This window comes from Ahaetulla prasina, chromosome 2 (assembly GCF_028640845.1).
Source record: "Ahaetulla prasina isolate Xishuangbanna chromosome 2, ASM2864084v1, whole genome shotgun sequence".
In the NCBI taxonomy this organism is placed as follows: domain Eukaryota; kingdom Metazoa; phylum Chordata; class Lepidosauria; order Squamata; family Colubridae; genus Ahaetulla; species Ahaetulla prasina.
The window spans coordinates 75,913,878-75,929,453 of NC_080540.1; the positions used below are offsets into that span (position 1 = coordinate 75,913,878).

The 15,576-nt window shown below is 37.0% G+C and overlaps 1 protein-coding gene across 2 annotated transcripts in view; it reads right to left on the reverse strand.

Annotated features, from left to right (window-relative positions):
* Positions 1–15,576, reverse strand: part of MAPKAPK3 (MAPK activated protein kinase 3) — an 86,707-nt gene that overhangs the window by 70,347 nt on the left and 784 nt on the right. The window contains exon 2 of one of the 2 annotated variants that reach the window (XM_058174000.1): positions 13,430–13,783. In XM_058174000.1, the coding sequence (XP_058029983.1) occupies positions 13,430–13,654 (225 nt within the window). In that variant the 5' untranslated portion in view covers positions 13,655–13,783. Of the gene's footprint in view, positions 1–13,429; positions 13,784–15,576 lie in introns of those variants that run through there. The other variant, XM_058174001.1, reaches the window with a different exon arrangement.

The following is a 15,576-nucleotide window of genomic DNA, read 5'->3' on the forward strand; positions in this document are numbered from 1 at the left end:
ATATGTTCCTCTTGGCTTCTAGGTGCTTGCTAAGAAAGGATTTTTCGAAATGACCATCAGATCATTAGTATTTCTTATATTATTATTAACACACTTTGAAGCTAAGGAATTAGATGTTCTACTCCCCCTCCTCACCTGAAAAGAACTCTCTTCCAACTGCCACTTGGTGTGGGGATGGCCAATGCATGACTCATCTGGTTTGAGGTCTGGGAATTAGACATTCTACTCCCCCTTTGCTCTGATGCTAAAGAAATAGACTGAGGGAGAGAAGGGGATAAGATAGGAGAGGCCTCTGTGGGGCAAGCCTAAGGGACAGAAGAGGAGAGGAGAGGCCAATCGTAATTACTCATTAATTTGCAAGCTGTGTCAATTTATCAAGTCCGATCACATAGTTTCATAGCGGAGCACGGGTATCCAGCTAGTTTGCAAATAAAACTCATATTTCTGCAAAATGTCTTTAGAATGCTAAAAGCATTATTGGGCATTCATTGAAAAGGTTCAAAGAAAGAAGAAAAGAATCTGATTGGAGATTAATCCAATTTCATTATTTTGTTTGTGCCACGTTTTCTTAACTCCAAGAATATTTAAAGATTAAATTATTTGATATTAATGGAAAATCCATGATGATTCTATTTTACTAGAAAAGAAGTTGGGGCACCTAATTTTCCCAATCCCCTAGCTACCAATGTCCCGAATCCTCTAGCAAAACTGCTGATAGTTGTGGGACCCTTTAAAACATAATGACGTAATATAAACAGTTTTGGTAAGAGGAAAATTTAGTGCTTCAGATTAAGTGAACAAACATGCTTTGTACTAAGGCAAAGCAACCATTTGATATAACACATTATTTGGGTTGACTAAAAAGGAATAAACTGAACACCAAAAATCTCACTTCGATGCACAGCTTCTCCCTTTCAGTAAATTAGATTCAGTTTATTCAGTATCAACTATCCTACAAATATCAGCTGTCCTACTATATTTCTACAGTTATAAAAAAGGATGAGGGGAGAGATGGGGAATTTCTATGCATAAAAAATATTACATACCTCTAATTACATTCTCACAAACAAAATCAATGATATTAAAATTAACAAAAGTAAACTAAAAAAACCTGACATATTATCACATCAGCTAACATTTTTATTTTTCTGCCCTTTTTAATCTGAGCATTCTCTCCATTGGAAGCATTGCCTCCCAAATAATCTGGTTTAAAACCAATTATCCAGTTTTAATTTTCTAAACTATGGCAGCAATGAATGTGTCATTTTAACTGCATGGAAATAAATTAACACCATTTCTAAGAAGGGCATCGATAAATAGTTTAATGTATTCTATTAAACGCTTTGGAAAAATAACTAAAGCAACTATTGAAGCTCCTACTACACTGTTTTTAAAGATACCATGTTCACATTTCCAGACGAAAGTGATTCCAGACGAAAATGTTGAGTAGTTCCATTAATAAGAACTATTGGACATGACAGGGACTTTCCAGTTACTATGCGGTTTGAATGAGTAACATATGGCTCTGCAAGTAAGTCTTCCTGAATGCTTTTTGAAGAATCTTAAAATCACATACTTAACTATAACTTTCCCTTGAGTCATCTGTCCAATTCCAGACTTCTCTAATTTTGTTCACATAGTAGACGAAAGATTTTTGGTAAAAGAACACAAAAGCTTGGGTGTGGAAAACTGGATGAGGCTGGAACTCTGTTAGGCCTCAGCTTTCTCAAAAAAGAGATCACCTGAGATAACAGGTACACTTAATAGAATCTCAGCACAGTTATGCATAGTCACAAATTTTTACAAGTAGCCCTCACTTTACAATAGTAATTGGGACCAGAATATCCATCACTAAGCAATGCGGTATAAAGCAGTAAATCACATAGCCCTGCTATAGGGCTATGGCATAGGGCCGGGTTACTTACGGGACCGCCTGCTGCCACCGACTACCTCCCACCGACCCGTACGCTCTCACAGGGAGAGACTCCTCAGGGTGCTGTCCGCCAGGCAGTGCCGACTGGCGACACCCAGGGGAAGGGCCTTCTCTGTGGGGGCTCCCACCCTCTGGAACAAGCTCCCCCCAGGATTACGTCAACTTCCCGACCTCCGAACCTTCCGCCGCGAGCTTAAGACACATCTATTTATCAGTGCAGGGCTGGCCTAGGGTTTGATTTTTTATAAATTTAATTTTAATGGGGTTTTGTATTTTAACTATAGTTTTAAATTTGGCCTAATGGAATAAGTTTTTTAAATGTTGTTTTAACATGTATTTATATTATATTTTATGTTTTATAAGGCTGTAAACCGCCCTGAGTCCTTTGGGAGATAGGGCGGTATAAAAGTTTGAATAATAAATAAATAAATAAATAATATTTAACAATGGCTGTTCTAGTAGTCCCCCAGTTATTAAGAAAGGACTGGGCAGGTCATTAAATAAGGACCTCGTGCAATTGTAATTTCTGATCTCTTGCTGGCTTCCCCACTGACTTTGCTTGTGAGAGGCCGGCAGGGGAGATTGCAAATTATGACCACATGACTATGATGCTACGAAGACTGGAAATCTGGCTGGTTGCCAGATCTCAATCACGGGAGCATGGGAGTGCTGCAATGGCCACAACTTTAAGAACTGGTCATAAATACCACTAGTTCAGTGCTATCATAAGTTCAAACAGTTGTGAATGAATAGTTGTTAAAAGAGGACCACCTATATAAATAGTTCCCTCCAAATCAGGGGTGAAATCAGGGTTCAGACCAGCTCTCCCGATCCGGTAGTGATGGCAGCAGGTGGTTCGGAGAACCGGTAGCAAAAATCCCTGGCCCCGCCTCCTGCCCCTGCTGAGCCGCACCATCATCAGAGGTTTTTTTTTTTTACTTTTAAAAGCAGTTTTTCTTCAGCCGAAAACATGCCTTTAAAAGTAAAAAAAAAGCCTTTGATGATCTTGCGGCTCAGCTGAAATCCTGCGGCTCAGCCGAAGAGGTTGTAAAAAAAAAAAGTTGTAAAAGGCTCCTCTGGCGATCCCAGCTGAGTTCCTCATCACCAGAACCTTAAAAACATGTTTTCTACAAGCTCTTCAGACAAAGTGCTTGTAGAAAACCTCCTTTTAAGAGATTCTGGGCTGCGATAAGGCACTTACCTAATTACTGATGTAAAGCATGGCTTTCCCAGCCCGAAAGGAGCAGTTTCAGTAGGCAGGCAGATTCAGTTGCTAGCTAATCCATCTCCTCAGTCAGCAACTAAATCTGCCTGCTTTGCTGGCTGAGGAACTCTGGGAATTGAAGTCCACAAACCTTAAACTTACTAAGGTTGGAGACCCCTGATCTAAAAAATATAAATAAAATAAAAAATGGCTTAGGACCGGGCTATTTACGGGACCGCCTACTGCCACAAACAGCCTCCCACCGACCTGTGTGCTCCCACAGGGAGGGCCTCCTTGGGGTGCCGTTGGTGAAACAATGTCGACTGGCGACCCCCGGGGTAGGGCCTTCTCTGTGGGGGCTCCTGCCCTCTGGAATAAGCTGCCTTCGGGGCTTCGCCAACTCCCCGACCTTCGGACCTTCCGCCATGAGCTGAAGACTCTTTTATTCCATCGAGCTGGGCTAGCCTGAATAAGTAATTTTAAATGGGGTTTTAGTTTTTTGTATTACTTAGTTTTTAATATTTTTGGCCACTATTTATCTAAATTTTAGTCTGTTTTTAACTTGTATTTATTGTATTTTTTAATTGGCTGTGAACCGCCCTGAGTTCTTCTGGAGAAGGGCGGTATACAAATGCAATTATAAAAATAAAATAAAATAAATAAAATATTTGTGCAGCTTTCTGAGATTTGGTGTGTTTCTGTAGTGTTTCACTCTAACTACACAAACACACAAAATCTCACAAAGCTGTATGTGGCATTTTGTGTGTGTGTGTGTGAGAGAGAATCAGTTGTGTTTTGTGTGTTTAAAGTGTGAAAGATGGTTTTTGAGCTTTTTGTGGCTGTGTGAGGTTCCTGATTGTTGCAGGGGCCATTTTGGGTGAAGAACAGCTGTTTTTACATCGTGTATGAGTCAGTTGTGTTGTGTTGTGTGTATGTAAAGTGTGAAAATTGGTTTTTGGTACCCCTTATTGTTTTGTATACTTTATTTTTTTTATTATTTATTGTTATTGGCCACACCCACCCAGTCATCTGACCACCAAGTCACACCCATCAATTAAGCCACGCCCACAGAACTGGTTGGGAAAATTTTTAGATTTCACCCCTGCTCTAAATCCTATATTTGTAATGCCCCAAAATAAATTAAAGCAATTGTAATGGGAATCACAGATTGTATAAGTATTTCAGTTTATTCCACCAGGCACTAGAGATATTTATCGGAACACTCCAGCCACAACAATACTACATAAATGCTTCTACCTCCCCATAAATGCTTCCACTTTATTAGCTGCTTTTCTCCAAATAAATGTTCTCTGCCCTAGTTTATTCAGGAAGAGGCAAGTGTGGCTTTCCCTCCTTTAGTAGTTCCCTAAATGTGAAACTACGTACTAGAGGCTGATTCTTTTCTTCAGAATGAATACCACTTAAGAATTCAAGTCTTTATTAACATATAAACATATAAATCAAGGTTAAAAAAAAATAGAAGAAAGTTGTAGCGCACTAAAAGACAAAGGGGGAAAAGGAGACTAGATGAATACTTGCTTCTGGAAAGACTATTCAATTGCTTCTTTAGTCTAGGATCTCACTCATCACACAAAGAGATTGAGATCAAGAAAAAAATTAAAATAAAGCCACAGGAACCCAAATCATTGGCTATAAAATACAGTAATATCCAACGCGAGTCTAGTTTCATTGATCCTAATGTGTAGTATAAAAACTCCATCTCTGTTGGACGATTTTTAAGGAATGTTGCTTCTTTTCTTACCTGTCTTTCAGCTAGTCTACAGGGAAGAGAAGCCTTGTTCTTCATACCAGAGATTAGACTAAAGACAAAATAAAGATTATACCTTGCTCTTTGAAAACAAAACTCCCAAACTGAAAGGGGAACTGTCATTCCTAGTTGGTTCCTTAGCGTTTAATTTTCTTCTGCATCAATTGCCTCTATATATAACCAGGATTAAATACCCAGTCAGTTTTTGCTCTTTCTGTGTTTGAACCTCTAGGAATGAAATGTCCCCCATTCACTACAACAATTTTACTCTTCTTGATTTCTTGAGTGTTTCCTCAATAAATGCAATCGTTATTGTTTATGTTCACTTTTTGATGACACAGAGGAGATTTTGCTGAGTCTGCTTTCAAAGAAAAGAATGTAAGGTATCAAAGCTGGAGAATATATAACTTACAGATAGTTGGGGTCAAAATAACTTGAAATTCTGAACATTGAAATCATCAAGGTTCCAAGACGGAGATAGTTGTCTAGCAGAAAATGTAACTGAGAAAGTTTATTAATTATATCTGTGGTTGACTCATGCAATTAACTGATATTTACCGATAAAAATAAATGTGAAAATGTCAAATTTTTCACAAATGTGAAAATTTCTGGTGTAAGAATACTAGTAGTCGCTATCATAATTATTTTTTTCTTTACTTTTTGTTGAACGGTAATTAACAAACATTATCATCAGGTAACTTAATCAAGAAACATAAATACATGATGCATAGAGGAAAATGTGCTGAAAAGTAAATATAGATACAAACAATAAAAACATTAATATTCATCATATAGCCTAAATGTGGCTGTTGATAAATCTGTTACAGTTAAGATCATATATAAAGTCCACTTCAATTGTACAATCACATAATTGTAGTCCTGCCTCTGACCTTTCCCATTTTAACTATTTAAAATCTAAAAATGGAAGTTAACCCTACAGTCTATTTTGTAATGTTTATATTATAAGAACTTAGAAATCCATTGTCTTCCTTTTATATTATCCACTGTGTAAATTCTTAAAGTTTTATGTACTAATGATTTTTCTATGAATTAATAAAAAGAATCTATGTTCTAATTAGAAAAGGATTATTATACAACAGTGGCTTGTACAGCGATGGCCCTTACCTAAGTCTACTGTAATAAAGATGGCTTAAGATACTATCGTGTGATTAATGTATCCAATTAAGTTCAATAAAATTTATGAACAAATTAACATAAGTGGATTAGAACCAATAGCTTTTCTGTATTGCAAATATACTGCAGAATGCAATTGTTCACGTCACCACCTGGTGCTCTGGTTGTTTCCATTCTACAATGCTTCAAGTTAAAGTATAGCCTATAAAGCTGCAATGGTCTACATCTAGGATGCTGTATAAGGTTACTCTACTTTCAGCAACAGCATCACAAACAAGATAGCCAAAATTGACCAAAATATTTAGTGATTCAGTCTGTTCAATTTATTTCTATAGGACCAGAGGAAGTGGCTGCAATTATACTGGGAAAAACAGGATTATCCCACATTCAGTGTTTTGTCATTCCTTTTCCCTTTTATATCAGTTTGTATTTTATTGTATGACACTGAAGCTTATTATAAGAAAGGAAATTTCCTACATTCTCCTACCCTTGTTATTAAGGTAAAGGTAAAAGTTTCTTCTGTTCAGTCGTGTCCAAATTTAGAGGGCTGTGTTCATCTCCATTTCTTAGCCGAGGGAGCCAGCACTGTCCAAAGACATTTCCGTGGTCATGTGGCTAGCATGACTATATGCAGACGCACATGGAATGCTCTTATCTTCCACTGAAATGGTACCTATTTATCTACTTGCATTTGCCTGCTTTTGAACTGCTAGGTGGGCAGGAGCTGGGGCAAGTGATGGCAGCTCACCCCATCACATGGTGGTTGGGTCTTTTTTTTTTGTTTTGTTTACATTTATACCCCGCCCTTCTCCGAAGACTCAGGGCGGCTTACAGTGTATAAGGCAATAGTCTCATTCTATTTGTATATTTTTTACAAAGTCAACTTATTGCCCCCCCAACAATCTGGGTCCTCATTTTACCTACCTACCTACAGGGTCTGAACCTGGCCAGTCAGCTTTCCTGCTGACAAGCTCAGTGTCTTTAACCACTGAGCCATCATGCTGCCCACCCTTGTTATTAACTGATGATAACTAATAATGGACAGGAATCAGTTTCATATTTAGAGTATTAGTAGTCCAGTTGCTCTGAATCCTTCTCCAGTTTATTATTCACAAAGTTGCTCTTTATGGACAAAATAAAGTGAGATGCTACAATGACTTCCTAGAAAAAATCTGGGTTATAAATCTAACAAAATTTATTCAGTAAAATGAGTTGTGCTAGACAAATTCTCCTTCCACTACAAAACTCACAGATGAGGTCCAAGATTGCTGAACAATAGTACCACTGATTCTCCTGCAAGATACCCCTCTGAAGTAGTACTATCCACAAGAATGCTTTCCAACTATCTACCTGAACTTATCAGGAGCAGCACTACTACCAGAAATAGGCTTCACCCCCTCTCCAAAGTTGTTTACTGTTCAAGAGGAATCCTATCTTGACTGGACTGACACTGTTATTTTATCCAAAGAGTTATTTTACTCACTGCCTTTGTATATATTTCTACTGTGAATGTAGCATTAGCTGAGAAACAGCTGGATATAGCCAACATATTGATGCAACTGAACTGTAACGTTCTGAATATCTTTTCTTTATACACTTGTCAGAAGATAAGCAATTGTGAAGCATATCCAACAGATTAACACAATAGGCCGTAACCTATCACCTGAATATGTTTGGTCAAATAAGACTAGAAACATCAGAAAAGTTCATTCTAGTCACATGAGTTAAATAATATGACAAGATAGCATTCTCTTTTTTTTTTTTTTTTTTTTTATTCAAAAAGTTTTTATTAGTCAAAAAAGGTTTATACAAATACATATCAGGTATGGTAAATTTTCATTTTTCTTATCTAAAATAAAATTTTACTCAAATTTTTAACACATACAACAGCCATAAGGCAAGCAGGTGACACAGTAGCTAAGTTTGCAAATTTTAAATCGTAATAAAGAAGAGTCAAGAATAAACAGAATATCGTACAAAGAGAATAAGGAAAACCAACACAATCCCAAATATCTTTATCACTTCCTAGTTTTGGATCTCAACACTCTGGGTCCACCCTGACCCAACCCCAGGGCCGCAACAGCGCCAGCCGCTTCAGCCCCATGATCTATAACCTCCCTTCTTCAATTCCTGGGTCATCTGATTCCAGGAAGGCTTTGTGTTCCTCCACATAGGCCGTAGCCTCCATAATTGTACTGATTTTTTCGTAATGCCCTCCCGGAAAATCATCAATCCCTCTGGCATCAGCCATCTGAAGCCCACTCCTTCTGGTACAATTTGCTTGACAAAAATAATATTTCTTTCTTTTTCACGTACCTGTCTGGGAATCTGCCTCAGAATGGCTATCTCCCTGCCCCTGTAAATCAGTGCCCCACTCCTATGTTTTCTAAAATTTCATCTCTCGTCTCTCTTCTCACAAATTTGACATGAACCTCTCTGGGAACTGCATGCGTGCGTGCATATTGCAATTAACTCTATAAACTCGATCCACATCCCAATTCATGAAATCAACACCTCTCCCAAGAAATTCTCCCAACAATTTAGTCACAACATCTCTCAAGTCTTCTTGGTCCACTTCTTCCAAATTTTGAAACCTAAGGAAATAAGACATTTTATCCATCTGTGGTCAAGCACAGCATTGCCTGTCGTCTCCTCTCTTTTCTGCACTGCCGCATCTCACCCTCAAACCTTCCACTTTCTGCTTGTTTTCTGCTGAAACTTGTTGAGTATCCTTTAAATCCTTTTGGATAGTCACAATTTCTGCTCTTATTTCATCAATTTCTTGTCCATATTAGATAACTTTTCCGTAATTCTCTCCATCTCTCGGGCAGTAGCTCTCTGACCTTTTGCCTTTAAGGGAAAAAAATACAAAATCCTCAGGCAGGCACAGTATCCTTGTAATTTCCTCCGGATCCACCAGGGGGCACTCACAGGAGCAACGAGTCCAGAGTACAGTTAGTCAACCAGGAAGCCGAAGGGAAGTGATGTCATCAAAATTCTCATAGTGAAGGCGGAAGCTGGGCGCCACCACTGTTCCCCAGAAGGAGGGGCCTCAAACCTTCCCTCCTAAATTTCTCCATCACCTCTTCTCTCCAGAGCTCCACAAAACCGGTAATCTTCTTATTTTAAGTTCTCCTCTCTCCAGAATAACTCGTGCTCCTTCCAACCGCAGGGGAGAAAAAAACCCCCCGCACTCCGGAGCACTCCACTCACGTTTACCGATATTCCCTTCCCTTCTCCTCCTCAATTCTTCTCCGTTCCCTGTTCACCACCAGGCTGCTGCAGTTATAAATCAATGCCCGGTGTCACGGGCACAGCGGCAAGCGGCGACCAAAATAATGGCGCGGCCTGTGGCCTCGAACCCCCCCGAGCCTAGGACGCGCCAGCATCGGTCCCCACAGTCCTGTATGTCGGCTGGGAGACCCCTGGCGAGCCGTCCGTGCGGCAGGTGTCCTTTTCGGAACACCTGGCCCCTGAGGGCCTCGGCGGCGGCCGGATTCGGGCGCTGGAGGCAGGAGAAACCTTCCAGACGTCCGTTGCCGCTGGATACCGGAAGTCGTCTCCGACAAGATAGCATTCTCAATTTTATTAAATGCTGCTAAGAGATCCAGTAATACAAAAATCAAAGACATATAACCTCTGTCCATTTCTTGGTGTACTACATGGATCCAGATAGATGAGATTGAAACAGATTGAAATAATCAGTTTTATTCAAGAAAAACCAGAGTATGGTGTCACTGTCACTTTGGAGCTTTCAGAGGAAAAAAGGTAAAGTGGAATTTTTATTTCATGGATCTTTGAAAACATTAGAGTACCAAGGAAACAAGAAATGTGCGTGTGTGGGAGAGAATAGAAAAGAGAATTTACAAGTTACATAAAACTGAATAAAAAGTTTCAAATTAATTATTTTAGTAATTCAGTTAAATGTACTCTTTATATGAATTTAACATTTTAAAAACATTACAATCAAATCAATATTCAATAATTAGGAATTGTAGCCAATATAAGACTCATCAATCAGAAAAAATATTTACTGTACTTACAATTTTTATTTACTTTGATTTTAAATTTTTTTTTAAATTTCAAGGACATCTTGCAGTTATCTAGATCTGAGCATGGACAGAGCTGTTTGATCCAGAAACAAGATGCAACTGGTACAAAGAATAGATTTGGACTCCCAGACTATGTATCTATTCTACTTGGGGGTGTAATATCCCATTCAGAGTTATTGATAGAACTTCAAACTTTAGAAGTCCATGTGCAGAATTATAGCCTATAAGCTATTAAAAATTTAATAAATAATAATAATAATAATTATACTGCCTTATAAGCTAAATTCAATTCAGTATCACTTTTTTAAAAAATAAACCAGCTTGCTTATTGCAGTATTTTTTAAAACATAATTATCTAGTTTGGCAATCAACATAGGTGTAATTATACCAATAACTAGTAATTACACCAATGGAAAAAACATCTGAATGTAATATCACGATAAATTTAATATTTTTCTTCCCCTGGAATTCCCACTGTTGCATACAATGTTTGACTTGTTCAGTTTCCAAATATTTTAGTAACAATTTATAAAAAATCTCAAATGAGTAGCTTTTCTAAGTAATGGTGGACATCAACCAAATGAACATGTAGTTGGCCTCTTTCCACACTTCCATCTTATCTTTATTTTTAAATAATACAAATTAAATTCATCCATCTAAATTATGCAAAGTGTACTTCACTCATCTATTATTAATTTCATTGTAAGAAAAAAAGTAAATCAAAGTTGATACTAAAGACTTTTCTTATAAAGTATCTGGCAAACTAAAATAGTAGATTTCAGGAAATTTTCCTTTCTATCCAGCCATCAGTGTGCAAAGTTCCCTTCACCAACAAAACAATAATATTATAGAATTTTGTTTAGTCCCTTTATATAGTAAAGATCTTTGGCTTTGACCGATATTCAGTTGCATTTAATTTGCAAAAGTGAGTTCCTCTATTGTTAATTTACAATTTATTAAGATGTGTCACCACCCAAAACTTACTAGAAATTTAAGAAAATTCAGTTCAAGATCCCAATCAATATATCATAATTACCAATTCCATTTTTTCACAGATCAGGTTTGAAGATCGATAAGATTGCCAGCTTTAATTCATGATTCATTTGTGAATAAATGTAACAATTCTCTACTATTACAGACATTTCAATCCCCATGAACGTAAGAGATTCTATTTGATGGTGAAGAGTTGATGATAATGTTAAGTAGAGGTGGTCCTCATTTAACAGCACTGTTCAAACTTGCAATGACATTAAAAAAATAGTAATTACAACTAGTCCTAAAAGTTTTAGCCCTCATATAATGCAATCTGTCACTGATCAACCAATCAAGATTTTGGTCATGAAACCTGATTTGCAAACTTCCCTTCTGGCTTCCCACAAGCAAACTCAATGAGGAAGCTAGCAGGAAGTCAGAAGATCACATGAGGTCCTTGATTAACAATGATAACTGGGAATTGACAGAACTGATACTGCTAAACCATGTGGTCATGTCAAATAGAACTTTATGAGTACATCACTTAGCAACAAAAAATCATGTCCCAATTATTATTGTTAAGCTAATCTACCTGTACTTTTAAATCTTCCTAAAGATCCATATATGCTAAATGGCAACTATAAGTACAGAATGTATGTATAGCCTGCCACAAATACAGTCAGATATTCACTGACACACTGATGTTTGACATGGATGAAATCTGGCTCCTAAACCTCCCAAGGTAAGATACAGTGTAAATTTTAAAATCCTACCTACAGTCAGATTAGGGTGAACTGGTACCAATACAATCTCTCATAGTTCAATCAGGGAAACACTTGAGGAGTGTGATAGGGAGTATATCAATAGAACCTGCCTCACTGTTCTATCATTAGGCAAATAAACCCAGATACTGGAGATTACTAAAATTATATAATACTGTAAGAAAAAAGATTCATGATACAATGATACATGCTTGTCTACCAGATACACAGATGGTCATACAAGGGCAACGTGTAATAAGTTACATCTCTTCATGACTTGCTTTATCCAATTTTCTCCGAAGCCTTAAACTTCAAATAGGGTTACTTATAAGAGAACATGTAAATCTGCATTCCCTCTCTATTCATCCTGCTTTATATTTCAGTACAATTGTAATTTATGTTTTAACAGCTGAGGGCCATTTTATTTATAATTTTCATAAAAGTATAATGTACACATTCTCAGATTTCACCCTCATTATCCTTAACTATCATGAAGGATCTAGCAGAGTTATTAATCATGGTCCTATTTTGACCAGTGTCAGTTGTCCATGTATAATACCATGCAGCACAATATAACTATTCTAACCAAAATACCAGAAATTATTTAATAACTACAACTAAATCTTATTCCAAACAAATATTATAGGTACCTTTATATTGATTTATATTGATATATTGACCACCAATTGTGTTGTAAATGTTGTACCTTGATGAACGTATCTTTTCTTTTATGTACACTGAGAGCATATGCACCAAGACAAATTCCTTGTGTGTCCAATCACACTTGGCCAATAAAAATTCTATTCTATTCTATTCTATTCTATTCTATTCTATTCTATTCTATTCTATTCTATTACATTTTTTGATTTTGCTTCTCTAAAAGTGGTTTCAATCATTTTCTATTTCTTAACATGGGTTAATTTAATATACAGATTTTCAAAATTAATCCCTCCACAAGAAATTACTGGCATTTTAATTATCACGGAAAAAAGCAAGCAACAGCATTTGTTTTAGTGTGTATAAACAAAATTATCTTTGGGTTTAGTTCTAAATTTTTTAAAAAGATGTTGATCTGAAGGAATCCTGGAATCCGAATATTCCATTGGTTTTGTGATCAATCCACATCTCCAGCTAAAGTAACCTTTGACTCTGCTGGCTATGAATTATGGCTGTGCTGGTTGTGAATTCTAACACCTCTGGAGAGCACAAGGCTGGGAAAGGCAATTTAGAATTTCTAATATGAATATTATCTAGGCCTCAACAATTGCTTTTAGCCTACACATCAAATAATAAGGGCCACGGTGTGGCTCAGGCTGTAAGAAGCCTGTTATTAAACACAGCTGCCTGCAATTACTGCAGGTTCTAGTCCCACCAGGCCCAAGGTTGACTCAGCCTTCCATCCTTTATAAGGTAGGTAAAATGAGGACCCAGATTGTTGGGGGGGCAATAAGTTGACTTTGTATATAAATATACAAATAGGATGAGACTATTGCCTTACACAATGTAAGCTGCCCTGAGTCTTCGGAGAAGGGCAGGATATAAATGTAAAAAAAAAATAATAAGGAAAATTAACAGCTAAATCAGGATGAATCATCTGATACATACCTTTAAAGCACATTTCCGTCCTGTCACTTTGTGAAAACATTCCAATACTTTTCCATTAATACCAAGGCCCAAAACCCGTTTAGAGATTTTATAGTCATCTGTAACTGCATGTTTCTTTATTTCCCCTTTGACAGCAGCAGCCTGGCTAGGCAAAAGTCTTGTGTTGCTTTTGCTTTCATCTGGAATCTCTGATGAGGATCCTTGTTGATTCTCACTTTGTTCCATAGCAGGTAAACGCTCAAATTTTTAAAAAAACTGCTGTCCCAATCTTCAGAAATATTCTTCCATTAGACTGTAGAAGCAAACATTTCAAAGAGACGAGGTCCATTTCCTAGGATTTTACAGAACATCCTCCTTTAAAAAAGAAATGTTAACTGTAAGGCACAGATTGGACTATTTACTATACCTTCTTTATTGGTCATATGCTTTAGCACAGAATTTATAACATGGTAAGGTACATAATTCACTCAATAATCTTGTGATATACTAAGAGTGCAGCACTACGATTTACTGATCACTACCATATTTTCATGGGAAAAGGTGCCTGTGCCTCTAAAAGTCATATAACATTAAGCAATTTAACACGCTAAGCACTGACAAATATTCTGTTCCATGTAAGAAACTGGGTTATTAAGGACTTTAGGTTTGAAGACGAAAGGGTGCTTTGGAGCCTGGAAGTCGCATGAATATTATACCTAGCTGCACTCTTTAAAGCAGCTACATCTTTTCTCAGGATTCAGTGACTGTCCTCTGTTGTGTAATCCCAGACAAGCACACATTTGGTTTAATAAGGTGGAAATAGGGACTACATTCATGTCTCCATGGACTCAGAAGCATCTTCATGCTCTCAAGCCAAAGAGCTTGTTGTATAGCTACAGTAAGAAATGTTGTAACAAAGAATTTCTGACATTGTGCACTTGCTTGATAGAAAAAAATGGCAGTCTTGGATTGAAAACTAAAAAAAAAAGCACTGATCACTTAAAATCATGTTTTCTTATTTTTAAAAATAAAAATACATCTTTAAGATTTGTAAGAAGGTTCATTTAAGCAATATTCAGTTCACCTAACTAGGAATAATTATGTAGGCCTGTACTAAGAACTAGTAAATCATCCCCATAAGCAAAGCCCTCACAAATGAAATTGCTTCCAGTGTTTGCAAGAACTAAATTAATGAAATAAATCACTGTATTTAACATTTTGTATAATAGCTGTATTCTGAGCTGCTCTGAGTAACTAGCAAATAAAGACAAGGTATATATAATATTGATCACTTGGAAGCATATGATTAGCAGCTAAACCGGTAATTTTTCATCAAAACAAAATTAAAATTGGTAACAATACAATGAGGCTCTATTCGAATCAGTGTGATTCCAAATTAAAAATCCTAGCAAATAAATTTTTAAGATGTTCCTGCTCAATTTCCCACATTGGTGCTAAATGCAGCTCAAAATTATTTCAATAATGTTGAAAAGGCCTCATGTGAATTACAAGTATTATAAAACTACAGCAAAGGCAAAGACCACAATTCATGAATACACCCACACAATCCTTCTTTGACCCATATCTTTCCTTTTAATTTGACAAGTGGTGTCATCTGCACAATTAAATTGCAGGGCTGTATCTTGATAATACAGGTTGTTCTTGACTTACAAATACAATTGGGACTGGAATTTCCGTGGCTAAACAATGCAATCAGTAAAAGTGACTTGCATCCAATGTTATGTCCTTTTGCCATAGTCGTTGGGGAAAGCTGGATTTGCTTAACAACTATGGCAAAAGGACATAAAATTGGATGCAAGTCACTTTTAATGACTGCATTGTTTAGCCATGAAAATTTCAGTCCCAATTGTATTTGTAAGTCAAGAACAACCTGTATTATCAAGATATTTCTTTTATGAAGATACATGCAATCCTGGGAACACTGCAACCATTGTAAATACATGTTGGCAAGAGCCCAAATTTTGATGTGACTACGATGACACCGTGACAGTCAAAGTGCAGAACCAGCTGTAAATTTCAGTGCAATCGTAACTTGAAGTTATTAAACAAATGATCATAAATTGAAGACTGACTGTATTTGGTAAGACATTTCGAGACTCCCTTTTAGCTGCCTACTCATATTTGCCATGAACTCAAGCTATGATTTC